The 18,455-nt window shown below is 30.4% G+C and overlaps 1 protein-coding gene across 1 annotated transcript in view; it reads right to left on the bottom strand.

Moving 5' to 3' along the window:
• Positions 1 to 906: 906 nt before the first annotated feature.
• LOC134709357 (uncharacterized) overlaps positions 907 to 18,455 on the bottom strand; it is a 40,317-nt gene continuing 22,768 nt past the window's right edge. Inside the window, exon 2 of the mRNA XM_063569526.1 lies at positions 907 to 1,575. Coding sequence (XP_063425596.1) covers positions 1,052 to 1,575 — 524 coding nt within the window. The 3' untranslated portion in view covers positions 907 to 1,051. The remainder of the gene's footprint in view (positions 1,576 to 18,455) is intronic.

Genomic DNA, 18,455 nt, shown 5'->3' with positions numbered 1-18,455 from the left:
GTCAAACGGTGACCTTTAGTTGTTAACAACAATGCAATTTTGTCTCTTGGGGAAAGTGGTCTCATTGGTAGTTGTACTACATTTTTGTATTCTATTTAATGCTGCTCAGTCTTAATTTTCTGTGAGATGGTATTTCGAACAGTTGTTTTATTTTTTCGTCATTTTATTAGCCATGTTGTTGTCTGTTTATGATTATTTCCTTATTCTTTTTTATTATGTTCTCTTAAACAATGTAAAATTTTCAATTTTCTAATAATCTTTTTTATTATGCTCTCTTAAACAATGTAAAATTTTCAATTTTCTAATAATCTTTTTTTATGCTTACACAGGCTATACCACAACATAAGATATCTTGTTGTCTCTCAGTTTTTTTTGCTAAAAAAACCCTCGAAACGATTGTAATCTGTGTTGAAACGAGAAAAAGGATACTTTCAATATTTTTTTTCTTTATATGGCGTATTTCATTTGGCTATACAACTAAATTTAAGAATCAGTTGAAGATAGAACAATTATCATTAAAGATACAAATTCCATTGCTTCATGCAGACAATAAACGCAAAAATGGTTATGAAAATTCAAAACTTTACTTTGATTAATCTAAATGGGATAAAATATTTAAAAGTATGAAAAACAAAATCATTGTTTTTTTGCGGATTGTACCATTTAATAGCTTTTTGAAATGAATTATTGTTAGATAAAACCCGTAATTTGATAAATAAGAAAAAAAAAATGCATCAATTGTTCTTATAGACGCTGCTGATTAATTATTTGAACTGCTCGATTTCGTAATGTTGTACATGTTGTATTCCTTAATTTTTCTCTCATCACATTTGTTTTAAATTGATTTAAAAAGACCCTCATGTCTATTTTGTGTCTGTCAGTGATGAATTAGGACAATTTGATCTAAACACAATGAGTCCTTTATATTGATATGTTAAATTGATATCGGTAATACAAATATATCAATTGTACTAAAAGATTGATGAGAGCAACATTTCGTCTGGTTCCCAGTTGCAGAAATTCGTTGTTTTTCAAACTTATTACATTTTACTTAATACGAATCATCACATACACATCTTCCGAATACAATAGTCAAGTACACAATAAGAAGAAACATCACAATTCCAGCAAAGTAAGACACGTAAGGATATAAACATGCTGCTGCATTGTCGCATGTCTTCTTACTTTCAGTTTGTGTTACTGACGCAATATAACTGGTTCCCTTTGACGGATATGACGTAATTGCTTTCACAATAATTTGTCGAATTCCTGTTGTTGTTGTTATTAAAGTAAAATCACTTTCTGAAGAATTATTAATATTGTTAGTAGTTGTATTGTTATGCTGGGTTTCTACTGATCTTTTATCTCGGTCTATGTGTTCATAAATTGTTTTTTGGAAAGGTAACTTAAATTTATTTAATATATTGCTGAATAAAACGTGTATCTGCATATGTCGTTGAGTGTCTTTATTTTCAGGATATTTTTTATCATGTCCTTTAAAATCATGCATACTTCTGGAAGTCTCCTTGAATTTTTCGCTGTTGATAATCCCTTGTTCTGTCAACTCAAAGCACACTGAAATAAATTGTTTTAGTTTATTAATTTAGCACAATTACTTTAATTCATATCACTAATACATATGCAAATCCTTAAGTATATATTTAACTTATGGAAGGTAAAACAAAAACTTAATACAAATGTATAAAAAGCCCATAAATCAAAATGGACGTATGTGACTCTCTGGTACAAACCACGTTTTGCACTAATTATCACGAAATAAAAAGAAATCGTATGAGTCTTAAAAGTGGAGTTGAATGGAATAGAAAACAAGAGACTGCTTACATTTGTGCTACTGGCCTTATGGTCATAGAAATTTATCGTACTCAGACTGAGAAAACAATCAATCGGTATACATGCTTTGGTGTTTCGAGCACAAAGTTTTGTGTTCTGAGTACAGAGTAAAATTAAATGACCGATAGCTCTTTTCTTGTTCTTTTGGAGTTTATGTAATTCCTTCAGTTAGTGTGTGTTGTTTACCCTTGATTGTCCATACTTATTTCATTTGTGAGATCTAAACATCGTTTAATTACTGGTGACTCTGATATTGTGTTTATCTTTATTTTCCTTCATATAAATGAAAGCTTTCACTTGTGTTTTTGTGTTAATTAGAGTCGTGTTCTTTTCATTTCATATATGTTATCTATTGATATTGTTAATGTTATTTGTCAGTCAGTTTGATTTATTTCTTCAACTTGTTTTAACATTTTCTAGTGTAATTTTTAAAGTTGTTTTAAGGAAACGGTTGTGGCATTAAGCTGATACAAAAGTCACGTTTCAATATAAGAATGCAACAATTGACATTGATAGAGTGATTTATAACCTTGAAAATATTTATTGGAAAAAGCCATAACTCCTATTTAAGATTCCGGTGTCTTTACAGCTTTCTCTGTTTTATTCGGTCTTAATATCTGGTACATGGAAATGTAACGTAAAATTTAATTCAGCATAAATATCAAAAAATATTTCAGAAATAATTTTTTTTGTTTTATATATAACCAAGGAAACTGAACTGTCGGGTAAATTTTAAAAAAAGAATTCTAGCTAAACTCACCAAAATCAAACGTTATCAAGCAACAGAACAAGGGAAAACCAACTGCCATATTCCTGATTAGGTATATGCATTTTCAAAGGAAGATGATGGGCTAAAACTGGCTGTATAGATAATTGAAACATCCTTATTTCATGACAGTTGTTTCTTGTTATATTATACTGACAACATTGGGAAAGCTAGCCAAATAATGTGACAATGCGTGGGACCTTCTAGTCAAAACTGTGAAACATTCATCACAGACGCCAATAAAAGAGATATAGTACAAGACTAAAATTAGGTATGCCAAAAGCGCGTTTCATCTACAAAAGACTCACCAGTGAGGCGATTAAACAATAAATTCACAAACAAAAAACAAAAAAAATCGTTTTTGTCGATGACAGTACACACCAAATATATTGTGTACACTTTCATGATAACAGAAAAATACCAAAGAAAAGAATTATGGACCTATTCGTAAAAACATACCGAATTATACTGATTACAGATTGTGAAATCCTGGTTATCATATCTGATAAGACTGAGGTAAAGGACAAATGAGCTTTTTCATTGATTATTTCAGTACCTTCCTACGAACGTTTGGAATGTTTGTCATTGCAGAATATAAATATTGTTTACAATAGTAAGCTAACTATATTTGTTATAGTGGTTAATATCCTCCTTTGGCATATAGTCGATTTAAATTTTTTCATTTTTATGATTTTTTATGGAAACCTGACATTTAGTCAGTTGTTTTCTGTTAAATTGGAACAGGTTTATTGGATTTTCTGTGAAATATTGGTTTTTGTTCCCATACATTAAATGCATTTCCTGTCTAATTTAGAAACCTACTAGCTTCAAAATTCTATTTCGTATGTTCAGATGAAAATTCGAGCACCTTTCAGCGATGGCAGATATAAAGTTGAGAACTCTTAATATAACACATTAATCCACAATTACATTAATGATATTTCAGAGAGACAATCGAATAAACGGTTTAGGTGCAGTGAATTGATACGTCTAACGGTATAAACAAGTGTTGCTGCAATTGTATTCAAATGGTTCGCCAGACACGCGTTTTGTCTAAATAAGACTTCCTTCTACGTGTTTGTAACAACAAATATACGTTGACATAACTGCTATATAAATATATCAAGTTAATATCTATGGTTACATATTTGTTTTTCGTAAATAAGGCCGTTAGTTTTTTCGTTTGAATTATTTTACATTGTCTTATCGGGGCCTTTTATAGCTGACTATGCGGTATGGGCTTTGCTCATTGTTGAAGGCCCTATGGTGACCTATTGTTGTTAATTGTGTCATTTTGGTCTTTTGTGGATAGTTGTCTCATTGGCACTCATGCCACATCTTCTTTTTTATATCTATGGTTATTGTAACATAACATTACACATGAGGTTTTGGTTTTATGATAAAATGTTAATTTGTTGAGTTTCAGTGATTTTGTTTTCTTTCAAAACGTTAACGTAAATTTCTGCTTAGCTAAGCAGCATGTCAGCTACTATAATTGATCAATTATAGAATTGTAAATTATATATTTCAGATGGAATCGAATCCATCGTGACAGACAATATCAAAGAATGGCATGCAGTTTTATAAAAAAAAATAAAAAAAATCTTTAGACGGCATATTAGATCGAATTATCATTAACGTGTATTGTTTAAATGATTTTGTAAAGAAAGTGTCGAAGAGCCTTTTACACAACTAGATATGGCAGGATGTGTTGAATTCACAGGCGTTTAATTCGTTGATCTTTAAATGCATTTGGCTGTTAATAAAAAGAAAACTTACCAATAATGAAGACATTAGATGTATTTAGTAATTCATCACTACCTTGAATAGAATCAAACGTTAATCATCAAATTTTTGTTTGCAATTAAGAGATGTTTTGGATTTGTATTAAAAAAGCAATATATTTATTTAAATATCATATACATGAAAGCAAGTAATACCTGATCACTATTTAATATTTCAATCGAGTAAGAAATTATTGATTGTTTCAACGGAAAAGATAAACAAGACTTTCCCATTTAACTTTATAAAACGAATTTGGCTGTCAGAACTGTTGGCAGAATTAATATATCTATTTTAATCAGTTTCATAATATCCAGTATCTTAACTAGAAAATATTGTTTAATAAAATTAACGGTAACAATTTTCTTGCACCAGATGCGCATTTCGACAACACATGTATCTTCAGTGATGCTCGTGGCCAAAATATTTTAAATCCAAAGCTTATATAAAAGATGAAGAGCTATAATCCAAAAGGTCCAAAAAGTATAGTCAAATCCGTCAAAGGAATCAGAGCTTTGCACGAGGGAGATACATTTCTTAATTTATAATAATTTCTAATATTTTGTAACTATCAATTTCGTTCAATTTCAATTCAAGAGTTGATATTACAATAAAAGATGAAAAATTAAGGCGACAATCGTTTGATGATGTTCACATATGTCAAATCGATTACAAAGATATAAATCAGGGTAGCAAACAAACAATAAGGGAATCATATGAACTCCAAAAATGTAATCGAAAACGTAATCGTCTCTTCGTGAACAATTATCAGTCGCATTCCGAATTCACGCAGTCGCACAATAAAATTTCACAATCGGAATAAAATATAAATGTATTCTGTTTTCGTATTTAATACATAAAAAGACAACTTTTCAACTATATTAATATCTTTGCATTGACGTTTGCATCTGTATACAACACAACAAAAGCTATATGTTGAACACCTTATTACAGATCGAATAAGAATGACTTATGCATTGTTTTGATTTAATTTTCGTGGATTCTATCAGGTTCAATTTGGTTTTAGATTTTTCTTAATAAAGATATATACAGTCAAGATATCTCAGCAATAAGAAACTTAATTTGCAATTGAATGAGTAATACTTTGATAAATATTAAAGGATTTTCATAACATGCTCTTAAACGATATTTCGATACGGGAAATAGTTAATACGTAATTACTTTCACGTTTGACGTTAGGCAGAGCTGTGGTTCTTTAGAGGACATAAGAAAATTAGTTCGTTTCAATAGTTTCACACAAAACAATTGCTTATCTTGATCTCTTGAATTGGCGCCAAATGATGTTTCGTCATCAAGATTCTATAGATCACGCTACTCTTCTCTTTTTTGGTGTCGAAAATACTTATTTGTTTTCAGATTTTCTCTTCATATTTTCTTGTTATGTGCTATTGCCTGTTATTTAATGCTTAGAGATTTAAAACAAAAATCAGTTCCTCAACAACATAAATAATATAAACCCTAAAATGTTCATATGGTGAATCATATTAATTGCGTTTCGTGTAATTTTGCATTAATCTGTCCTTTTAAACAGTGTCTTGATGAAATTGCGGGTATTTAGAGTATGTAAACTGTTGTCGGTCGAATTTTTGTAAAAGATTTTATGTCTGGAGAATTTCAGAAAAAGTTTCAAACTGAGTCATAAGAACTTGGCGACAGGACAATTATTTTAAGTCCTTTTTTCCAAAGTCCGTTATTTTTTTTATTTTCTGTAAAATTCCATGATTTTCGCGTTATTGTATACTATGAACATACATATAAAATACATAATGTGTATTTGCTATTAACTATCAATTCCAAGTTTTAAGTTCTCCACGGCGACCACTGCTATATTAAAAATAGAGTCTCTATATCGTAGGATTATAATAATAGTATACATGCAGATTAACGCGAAAATAAATGCCCTTTCCCCGTGTAATTATCAAAAATATGTTCCAGGGGAGGGTAAATGGGGGTATTTGCACAGACAAACGTGAAGTAAAATTGCCATTTCACGATAAACGAACAATTAAATATTTTGTGCACATTGATCTTTTTATCGATTTCACAAAACACGTTGAATAACGAACCTTTTTCACGGCTGCACGTGAATTAAAAAGTGTCAAACCACGTTGCATTAAAATAACCATTAACCCCATCTTTAAAGTTTAAAATCGGAAGTCTTGGGTATGACTTTAAATTCGGTATGATGACGGAAACAATATCCGGACGCCTTTTCCTCCATTTTTCTCCCTAAATAACCCAAACTGAATAATTATAAGAATGGAAGACAAATGCGACTATGCATGGTATCTATAGGACACAGAGGCATGATAATTAATTTATTGATGAAGGAAGAGAAGCGACACACGAAATAAGGACTTTTCGTTCAATAGTATAGAAATTTATTTTATCATATTTGTAAGAACGATTTGGACACTAAATTAAAAAAAAAAATGAATGAAATTTTACTCAAAGGAATTAAATCGACTCCCTTTTATTGATGAATATTAGACGGAATTATATACACAATGACACGATTGTTTTATAGATTTCTGCATTTTTTAGAAGTCTTCTCTCCAAGGCTTTGAACGGTAAAAATATGAAAAAAAAATCATTTCTAATACTTTTCACAATAAAGTATTTAAAACAAAATAACCTTATACCTCGGATTTCGAAGTTTCAAAATACTGAGGATTGTGTACAAGAGGGACGAAAGATACCAAAGGGGACAGTCAAACTCATCAATCGAAAATAAACCTACAACGCCATTGCTAAAATTGAAGAGACAAAGAGACAAACAATAGTACAAACACTTGACACTAACTAGAAAACTAAAATATAAAGAACACGAGCCCCACCAAAAACTAGGGGTGATCTCAGGTGCTCCGGAAGGGTAAGCAGATCCTGCTCCACATGTGGATTAAGGAATGAAAAAACTAAGCTGTATCTGGTAAAACCCGTCGGAATCGGAGGTCATCAATGCTTTCCAACTTCGTACTGTATTTGGTCTATTAACTTTTTTTTTATAAATAATAGCGTCACTGATCAGTGGTTACTACTTGTAGACATATCGCTCAACTGGCATTCGGTCTGGTTTTAATGACGAATTTGTTCATAATTATACTCTCAATCTTTTTCTATATATGCATTTCGTATAACATAAATCCAGAGCATTTCAAACTAAGCGTACTGTAGATAATTTGAATGTGTAAAGTCTGGAATAACTAGAAAATATGATAACTAATCAATTAGTGAAACAATTGAATTTAGGAAATTTGCGTTTGTCTAGTCTGTTTAAGATTACACTCGCAAAGGAATCATAGTATGACTAATTATCTCAACAAACTCGTAATTGTTTGTTTGCACAAATCTGTAACGGTCCAAGTATCATGATATACGTAAATCTCATGCACTCTTCTTGTAATTATATATTTTCTGAAGGACAAATTACCATTTTTATAAGTTTCTTTTCAATGTAAAAAATATATTACTAAAACGATTGTATTGCAATAAAAAACATAGTCGATCTCGATTAGACAAAACCATGACTAAACCAAAAAAAGCGAATAACTAGTAATAGCCTCCAAATATAACTCATCACAAGCCTGAAAATAAAGTGTATATGGATAAACCGTTCCTTATCCAGTATTGTTGACATTTATAGTGACAATTTAGCCAGAGGGAAAGGAAAACGGGTGATTAGCTATGACAATAAAGCATATCAGCATTCAATATGTAAAATGAAATTCATGACATTCAACTTAGTCTTGTTGTCATCATTAACCTATGTTCATTAGATTCCGTGTGAGCATTGACGTTCTTTCAAAAATTCTACTATGAAAAAGTAAAACAAAACTACCGAATCAAAAGTATAGTATGCAAAAAGGGAAATTCCATAAAACATGACAAAAAGAAAAGATATCACATCAAGGGAACAATTGAAAAACCACTTCAATAATCCTAACTTGGTACAGCTCGACATATTCCTTTTTTAACAACATACTTAAATATTTATTTCAAATATTGGCTTGTTATAATAACCTTCAGGAGTCCAATCTCCTCCTGAGGTTCCCTGTTACAATCCACTAATCACTCAGGATAGTGATTAGTTGTTAAATACATATGACATTTTGTACATCAAATATATATTAAATAATATCACTTAATAACTGTATATGACTATTCATATGTTTTCTAATAGTTGCTAAAACATTACTTTTAATTTTCAAACATACTTTTCTATTGGACTAATTGTGAAAAATTGAGAAAACATTGGCATTTTTTGTCTCATGACCAGATATGCAGAAGCTTTGTAAATTGAAAACCCACAATGGTTAAAAAATAGTTAAAGTCAAAAGTTTTATATCCATTTTTTTAAATCTTTTTATCTCTGTGTTAAAATTAATAAAAGAGGGTTTCTTTTTATTATATAAAATTGCGTAACAATCAATGAAATTTCTAAAAAAAAAAGAAATAGAAATGAATTCTGATCATTCACGCTTAACTTTTTATTAACCAACGGTTTACCTTAGCTATATTTGGCAAAACTTTTAGTATTTTTGGTTATCAATGCTCTTCGACTTCGTACTTTATTTTACTCATAAATGTTTTGAATCGAGCGTCTCTGATGCGTTTTTTGTAGACGAAACGCGCATCTGGAGCAAATACAAAATTACAATTATTGTATGTATATTTAGCAGTATTTAGTAGTATTCATATACCTCCAACATGTTTAATAAATTCTGATTACATTATTTGAGTCTCATATCATAGATGTTTACGACTATGTGCCATTTGTCGTCTCACAATCCTGTGTTAATTCTATTCGATTTTTGTTTTTTTACCTTAATGAAGTCGAGTTATACTGTGGATTCATTATTATTCGCTGAATACCATTTTTTGTTGTTTTCGTGGGTAAAGGTGAAACACGTTCTTAAGCATCAACGACCTTAGAGTCTAAATGCATTTGGAATAGTAAATTGACTCCCGTCATCTTTGATAGAATTCAAATGATTGTATAACTATGTCCTGAATTAACGGATGTATGTACATGCCTTTGACCAACAATGTGCGTAGGGAACTATTATTGACAGTGTTAACGTGGTGGACAATCTTACCTTTATATTGAGTCGGTGCAGATGCTAAAAAGATGTTTGGACTTCAATTCTTCAATTTTGAGTGTAATTGAGTTAATAATTTGATGAAATAAAATTTTTGCAAAAGTTGTATATAAATATCAGATAATTGCTCGAAACCCATGATTTCCCTGTTTAACAAGGGAGGAATTTAAGTGCAAATGGTATATTCTAAAGTAAATTACTTTATTTACTGACACCTTACTATCTTTTTTAGATTAATAATGGAGCGTGTTTAGTTTTAACGGCATTTATGCAAATAGAAAACAAATACACATTCATACTTTGAAAACGAATTCAATAAACGTTATATCTGACAATAGTACATTAATCGGCACATTAACTTCTGCAAAATCCTCTTTAAAAATCTGATGAGCACAAAGTTACGATACTTTCAGCTTTCATAAATAAACAATCCTTACTTAATGTGTATACGAAATACTCCTTTACAAACTAACGTCATGCATTCCATATGCATAAAAATAAAGAGATGTGAAATATTTGCCTAGACAACTATCCATCGAAGTTCAAATAAAGTGAATGACAGTTATTATAGGCAACCGTACGGCCTTCAACAAATCACAAACCTTATTGTTTAGTCAGCTGTTACAGGCCCCGACATAAAAAACGAAACAATTCAAGGTATTTCACAGATCCAAGATCTGATTCGCCTATTAGTGTCAATTTTATAAATCCATCTAGAAAAAAAACCAGACGGACTCGTCTTCAAAGTTCCTTTTTATTTTTCGAAAAACTGAGGATATTCTTATAGCCGGCATAGATTACCTTAGCCGTACTTGACACAAATTTTAGGTATTTTGGATCTTCAATAATCTTAAATTTTGTACTTATTTGGATTATAAAACTATTTTAATACAAGCGTCACTGATGAGTCTCATGTAGACGAAATACGCGTCTGGCGTATTAAAAAAAGTATAATCGTGGTACCTTTGATAACTCATAAAACAGTTAACGAGTTCATTAGTTTAAAAGAACTGTTCATCTCTGTTTAAATTCGCTTAATCTTGTGCGACTGTCAAATAAGTCAGAGGTTTAGATAGCTATTAAACCAGGTCAAATCCCCAATTTTCTACATAAGATAATACATGTACCAAAAAAACACCAAACTTATACTGAGAGAAACACATCAACTATAAGAGTGAAACAATGGACATCAGAAACACCGAAGTGATACGAAAACAAAAGCCAACACACATAATAAAGAACTATTAACCATTCATGAATATGACAGTTGTTATCCAATCGTCTGTTGTGTTTGAGCTTTTTATTTAGCTATTGCTAAAGGCTTTTCCGTCAAAAAATTAGCTCGGAGTTATTCAAAACATGGGTGTGTTATTTTAAACTACACAGGACTAATAAATACTTTTTTTTAATATATATTTGATCTTTAACTTACATAGACGTGAAGTACAATATCAAGATATTGTTAAAATGTTAGAAAGGCGAAGTGTTCTTCTGTTTTTTTCGTTTTTACCTTATCTAGATTGGGAAAATTGATAAAAAGCGTCATTCTAAAAGGAGTTAAACAAAGAGTCGATTGTGATAGAAACTATTAAAGGTTTAAACCAGTATTAATTTAAGAACTTTTATCATGAATCTTTTAAAGAAAAAGAATCAACGTTCGTAAACATGAAAAGACGTCAACAGGATGGTTGTACCAGAAGAAGTCAAGAAGATTAAACCATATTCAACACACATACACAATCAACCTAACTGAGTATATATTTCCTTGGTAGACGAAGTTTGTATTTAAACTACAGTTCGTTTTTTTTTGCTTGCTTTATCCTTTTTGCTTTAAACATAAGTTTTTGGAATTACCTTATTTACAATTTATAAAGAAAAAAACCAAAGAGTAATTTAAAACAATCAATAGATAATACTTCAGAATACTTTTGTAGATCTACAAATTAAGTAGAGTGCGTGCATTTGTGAAACCTTCTGGAATAAACTCATGCCCCTTGAATAACTTCATTCTAAAAGAAGAAATTCGTATTACGCATACATTTTTTTATTAAATGAGATGTAAGCCAAGAGACTGATTGATTAAGAAAAAGAAAATTAAACCATGTGAAGTAAATGCCACAATACACATCAAAGGTTAAAAAACACTTAATTACTTGTTAAACTTAAAAAAAACATAAAAAAAATCTTATTTAGTTTACATACTTACTAGTATGTAAGCGTTATCACAATGATCTCTCCTTATTAATACATGAGTTGACCTAATACAAATAATTTTTTTTCAAATATTAAGCCGCTTGGAACATTGATCTTCATCTTTATTTTCCCATTTTGTGCGTGTTTTAAATCTAACAACCGAAATGTTCTTTTTTCTAAAGGGGAATTATCTGTCGAATCTAAGTTTATCGATGTTTCTCAAATTCTCATATTTGTTTCGATTGATAACGTTCTAAATTATATATACAAATTGATAAATATCTGAAATCAACAGTCAAAACATTTATGGACTTGAAAATATTTAATTAAATTTAAGTATTTTGTGTGTATTTTAACTAAAACACAATCTAATAAACCATTGAGGTGACCTCTAAAGACACAAATTTGCCTTGCAACAGACCATCTAGGGACACCTTGCAAAAAGTTGGTAGGTTACCTAATCGTTGAGAGAGCGATTTTGGCCTGAGTCGAATGCGGATTTATGCATCTGTTTTTGCTTTTGAGGCTTATTATAGGATTTTGAAGATCCATCAATAGAATTTCACAGATGTAATAATAGCCTGTCTTGATGGTAAACCATATGGATGATTGTTAGTCACGGCAATTCTGGTCTACAACTGAATTTTTTAATGAGTCATTGTTTGTTCGCATGACAAATTATTTCTTTGTGTTTTATAATTTGAGACAGTTCAGTAACGTCTATTTAAAATGCTTCTATATAAAAATGAGTAAACATATTTTTTTTATTCATTAATAAATTTAAGTTACTTTTACTAGTTTTAGAATCATTGTCCTAAAAACAGATTTACCATTTATTAGAGTCATTAGTTTGTTTTTCAATTGAATTTATTTGCTGTTGGGTGAATGAATCAGTAGCTTCAAGCCAAATATTTTTCTGTTGACTTATCTTTATTCTTTATGCTACTAATTATAGTTTTGAAATGAACTCCTGCATTACTGTTACAAAACCAGGTTTAATCTACCATTTTCTACACAAGAAAATTTCTGTACAAAGTCAGGAATGTGACAGTTGTTTTTTATTCGTTTGATGTGTTTGAGCGTTTGATTTTGCCATTTGAAAAGGGACTTTCCATTTTTAATTTTGGAGTTTAATGTCTGTCTTAAATCAGGAGCCTGTAATTCAGTGATTAACATTTTTTTTTATAGTTGACCATGCAGGTAGAGCTTTGATAAAGGCTGTACGTTTACCTATAGTTATTGATTTATGTGTCATTTGGTCTCTTGAAGAGATTTGTCTCATTTGCAATTTGTTTTATATTTTTTGTTTCACTGTTCCCGAAAAGAAATCTGGAAACAGTCACTGTAGTGTCCATGACAATTTCAATTAGAGATGAAAAAGAATGAAAGAATTAAATGTATTATTGCTTTATTTTAGACGTTTTACGGATGAGTGTCAACATAAATCTGTGTAAACGTACATATGATGTTGTTTTATGCAGGGATGTGTTCATATTCTGTGGGCAATAATATTATTTTTTGAATCTGTTTAGTGAAAACAGTTAACCGACACAAAAATTTTTTTAAATAAAAGTTGATTTCTGACAAAAGTTTTAGAATTGTTCCTATTTCATTATTTGGGGGTTTGACAAATTCAAACTGGAAAATTATGATGTTTAAATCAAAGTCTTTTAAAAGGTTTTTTATAACTTAACAAACACAAGAAACATGCAAAATTCTATAGGAACAACGCTAAACTTTTGTCATAAATCAACTTTTTATTATTACACTAGATTTGTATTTCAGCGATCACATGTACATCTATACGACTTACAACGATTTAAGTACATTAAAATACGAAATTAAAAGGTGAATATTGGTCGGTTCTCAAGGGTTGTTATAACAAATCAAAATTCGAACAGTCACAGACTTTCCTTTCAGATATTTTTAACCGAAAAGTAGATAAAAGATGTATTGATATTAATTTGCATAAGGTCAATTTCTATCCGACGCAGCCATGTGTTATTCATGTATTAAACGTGTGTTTTCATACATTCAGAAGATATTTTTACTCAGGTTTAAGAATTAATCAAAAAGTGACAAACTTCTCTAGGTTCCAGTAAATGAACTACAAAGAAATCAATGGCAATTGTATTTACTCAATGGTACAAAAGAATTTATAAGGGTTTACTTTTATAAATTGTGACTTGAATGGAGAGAAGTCTCGTGAGCACTCATACCACATCTTCTTATATCTATTTACAACAGTTTGAGTAGATCAACCAACAGAAGACTAATAAAAGAAACAGTGCTAAACCGCTGTTCAACCTGTTTAAAAGTTTCATTTGTTTCGCAATAACATTTGTTTATGTTTTGTCGATACAGTAACTACTTAATATGACTTTGGGATGGATGATATGATGTATCTTAATAGCAGGAATTGATTACTTTGTCAATACAGAGCTTCCTCTCAAGGTGAAGATGTTACATTTCTTTTGTATTCATTCGGACATTTTTCTGTTTTAAATTTGATCTTATGAGAGTTATATTGGTCTTGGTATAATACCTTAATAAAAGACTGTACTAGTAATCTATATGTATCGTTCTGGATGAGTTGTGCTTATTGTGTTGTTGGTTCATTGATGCACATGTTTAGACCAGTTCACGAACAAATATCGAAAAAATGACAACATTGGTAGTTTAATACTTCAAGTGCATTCATTCACGAAACATGTCATTTATTTTCGAAATAAACAATATGACTAGATTCTGCACTATCTATGAAAAGTTTTCTCACAAAGAAGAAAGCTTAGTTTCATATAAATCATTATAAATCAGTTATTTTGTTAAGAAACTAATTACCAGAAAAAAAAATACCAAATGGAAACATTCTTTAGGTATATGTATTAAGAATTATTCATTAGACGTGCAGATGGTTTAAGATTACACTTACAAATGAAATCAGTATGTAAATGATTGTCTTAACAAATGCACAATTGTTTATTTGAACACGATTTCAGCGCCATACATATGTCTTTTTGTAACTTGATGATATTAAGGAACAAATTACCATATTATCTTTTTTGTTCTATGTTAACAATACGATGTTTCAAACGCTGGTAAGAGTTCTTTTAAACTGAAAAGCACTGATAAATATGTGTTTTACCTAATATCAACGTTGTACAATAACAAGCGTCATTCTACAAAAAGGCTGAACAAAAAGTCGATTTGATCTTTTATTCACAAAGACGCGTAGGAGAAATTTATTTCTTTATATTATGCAATTGTTTCAATCTTAGAAAGAAACAGCTATATTCAGCTTTTACCTTATCCGAAGAATGGGAAAATAAACAAATAGCGTCATGCTTAAAGAGTTAAACAAAGAGTGGGTTGTAAGAGAAACTATATAAGGATTTGACCGGAGTTACTTTCAAATCCTAGCTTATCATGAATCGTTTAAAGAAAATGAGTCTTAGACTCATGAATGAAAAAATGCGTCAACAGAGTTGTTATACCGATAAAAGCCAAAACGATCGAACATCATCAAACACACTCATATCAAACTGAGAAAAAATATTCCCTTTATCATGTTTATAGGGGTGCTTCTATTAATGAAATTTCTAATTGTTCATTTGAATATTTCTCTTTATGCACGCATATCTTAGATTACCGCTCGGTATGATTAAAAGTAGGAAAAACTCGAAAGAAATAAGAAATAGGAAAAAAAATCAATAATTTTTTTTTCAGACCATTTTGGTATATTTACTATAATGTAGCGTGCGTGTATTGTGAAAACATTTAAAATAAACTCATTCGCCTGGTAAAACATTATTCCAAAACAAGAAATCGTATTACTCATACTCTTTTCATTAAATTGAACTAAGCTTAGCAACTGATTAATCGGAGAACAAAGAAAAAGCAGGTTAAACCATGTGATCCAATGTGATGTAAATGTCTTCAGAAACATCAAATATAAAAAAACAATTTATGAAATTTATAAAGATGTTTAACTTCCAAACAATGAACAAATCTTTTTAGTCTACAAATTCATTAAGAGCTATTTTAATGTGTTTTCCATATGAGACACATGCGGGGGAATAATATCTTTATTGTTATATTTGAATTATACCGTACTATAACGTATATCTAAAATCATAAAAATATTAACATAAACAAATAACAATGCATGGACTTGATAATATATATCTGTATTTTGTGTGTAATTTATCGAATTAAAAATCGAGATGATCTCTAATGACTGCCGACGGTCATATAACCTGATCAAAATAAATAGCGAGCACATACAATTGCATTTTCTTTGTCTATTTATTTCATGTTTTAAGCTTCAAAATATGCTAATCATCATGTTACCTAAGAATGATTTTTTTTTTGATCGAATCAGTCAACAAAAAGGCTCAACCGTGTTTTACTCTCAATTTTGATATTCTTATATTCACAATAGTCTTTAATAAACTGACCAGGATATGGGAAAAAAGAAAAAAAACACCAAACGAACAATAAAACCGTGTATGTCTATGAGTTTTGTAGACAGTGTTAAGCATTTTGTTTTGGGTTATTGGATTGAATTGTTAGTATTTTGCAATTTTTCAAGAACATTAGAGGTTGTTTCTGCGTAATTGGAAGGCATGTTGGAGGCATGTCAACTCTTTATTGTATTCATTTTTCAGATGATGTTAATGACACTTCTGATGATAGAGCTTCAGGTAGCAGCTTAGAGACCCCTCTGCAATAACCAGCAAAGCACAACAACTCATTCCTAGAAAAAGTTCAGATACAGTAATTAACTTTTTTAATGTTTTAACTGTATTGTGCTATATATAACAAAAAGTCACCAATAATATATACATTGGTGATTATTAAATTTTACTAAAAGGATCTAACTCGACTTGATTGATCTTTGATGTCTTGGACAATAATATATAAATTGATTTCATTCTTTTTCATATTTTATTAATTGGATGATGTCTTTTTATTTAAGGCTATCATTTAGAAAAAACGTGTTTCTTCTTCTTTTCACTTATAGTCCAGTCGAAACGTGAAACAATTGCTCAGATTGTGGTAAAAGCATCAAACTTTGCATAGTGTTAGTTGAGGTCATTACTAACATTTATACCTATGGACCCAATTCAGAAAATCAAATTGGCGGCTCTGGGCGGCCATTTTGAAATCATGTCCAAAAAGTTAATAAAAATTATTAAAAAAAATATAAAAAATATGTTACTTAACTAATTTTGATAAACTTTTTCGTATTTTTATCACATAGAATATAAAACTGAGGACTATTTAAGTATTTAGTGGCCATCTTGAATGGCGGCCATTTTGGAAACGTAAATTTCCAATATATTATTATTCTCTATCCTATTTTTTTTTAAATTAATACAAAGTTTTATATGCATTTACCACTGGCTTTGCTAATCATTTATTTATGACTGTTGCTTTTCATATAAGATATATTCACCAAGTGCTCAAATAAGGTATGCATATGTTAACAAATACATGTATTTCAAGAAATACGTAAATTCTTTTGATTGCAGTTTAGCATGTAGGGCTTAGGTACTTTTTTTACCATAAAAACATCGTATATACAATATGAGCACTGTATGTTGAAAAGGAAAAATACGTAGGTATCACAATCACTGGAGCTGAAAAAATCTAATAAATAAAGAAGACTGGAAAGAATTCCGTAACGGGAAGAGAGGACACGTGATGATTTACAATGCCAAGCAAATACAAAAAGAGCAGACATAGACATTGGAGCTGGTAATCAGTCATTATTTGTAAGCATACAACTGTTCCACGTTGATAAAGGCCATGCAATTGGAGAATCACAAGGCAAAAGGTACTAATCCTGTCAAAGCAAATCTTAATATATTTAGTCACGAAAAACAAAATGAGTCACTGATTGAAAATACCAGTAGAATTACCAGCCACAGTTGTGATGAATCAACAAAAATAATGATTGCAGAGACTTCTCTCTTTCTTTGTGATGATGTGTCTGACTATCATCATGAAGCATCAACAATTGTGATCGACAATAGAGTATGTGACTGTCACTTGAACTACTAACCATTGTTCGTTTAGCCAGACTCAGTGCTGAAGATTAATATTTCAGGAGCCGATCTCATGCTTAATGTTCGTCAAAACTGCATGACAAGGCACTTAGACAGAATTCGAGACACGGAAAGAAAGTAAAAAATCTGTTATCCATTGAAATGGGGCTTGCCAAAAAAATAGAAAACAGTGACGGCTCACAGTCTGGAACAGATATTGTTTTAATATTTGAAATAGATGATATGGAAAAATGGTAGAGTAAACGTTCTTAGTAAATATGAGTTGTCATGAAGGAATGATTAATACAACATTTATGAAAAATTTAATACTATCTACCATAGATGATATGCAAGCACACAAGAAAGGTTGCGTCTTTCTCTACATTCTCAATGAATATGTTGGGAAAGTTCTGAAACAGGCCATGTCTTTTACAAAATGTTTTAGTCGTAATGGGGAAGGCCTCTTTATAGTCAAAGTAACTATAATAGTTTGAAGAGTTAGGCTTGCTACTTCAGAAAGGTTTGCAGAGACATTCATTGGAGGCTTTCAAAATGAATCCGTTCCACAATCTTACTGAGACATCTTACTCTCTATCAGAGGACTGATAAGTTGCAGTTTTATCCTGTCGACGACGAGTTGCACAATTGAACTATTATAGCTGAGAAATGGTGAATGTTGTCTTCCATTCATCG

This window comes from Mytilus trossulus, chromosome 3 (genome assembly GCF_036588685.1).
Source record: "Mytilus trossulus isolate FHL-02 chromosome 3, PNRI_Mtr1.1.1.hap1, whole genome shotgun sequence".
In the NCBI taxonomy this organism is placed as follows: domain Eukaryota; kingdom Metazoa; phylum Mollusca; class Bivalvia; order Mytilida; family Mytilidae; genus Mytilus; species Mytilus trossulus.
This window is presented reverse-complemented; position numbering and strand designations above follow the sequence as displayed.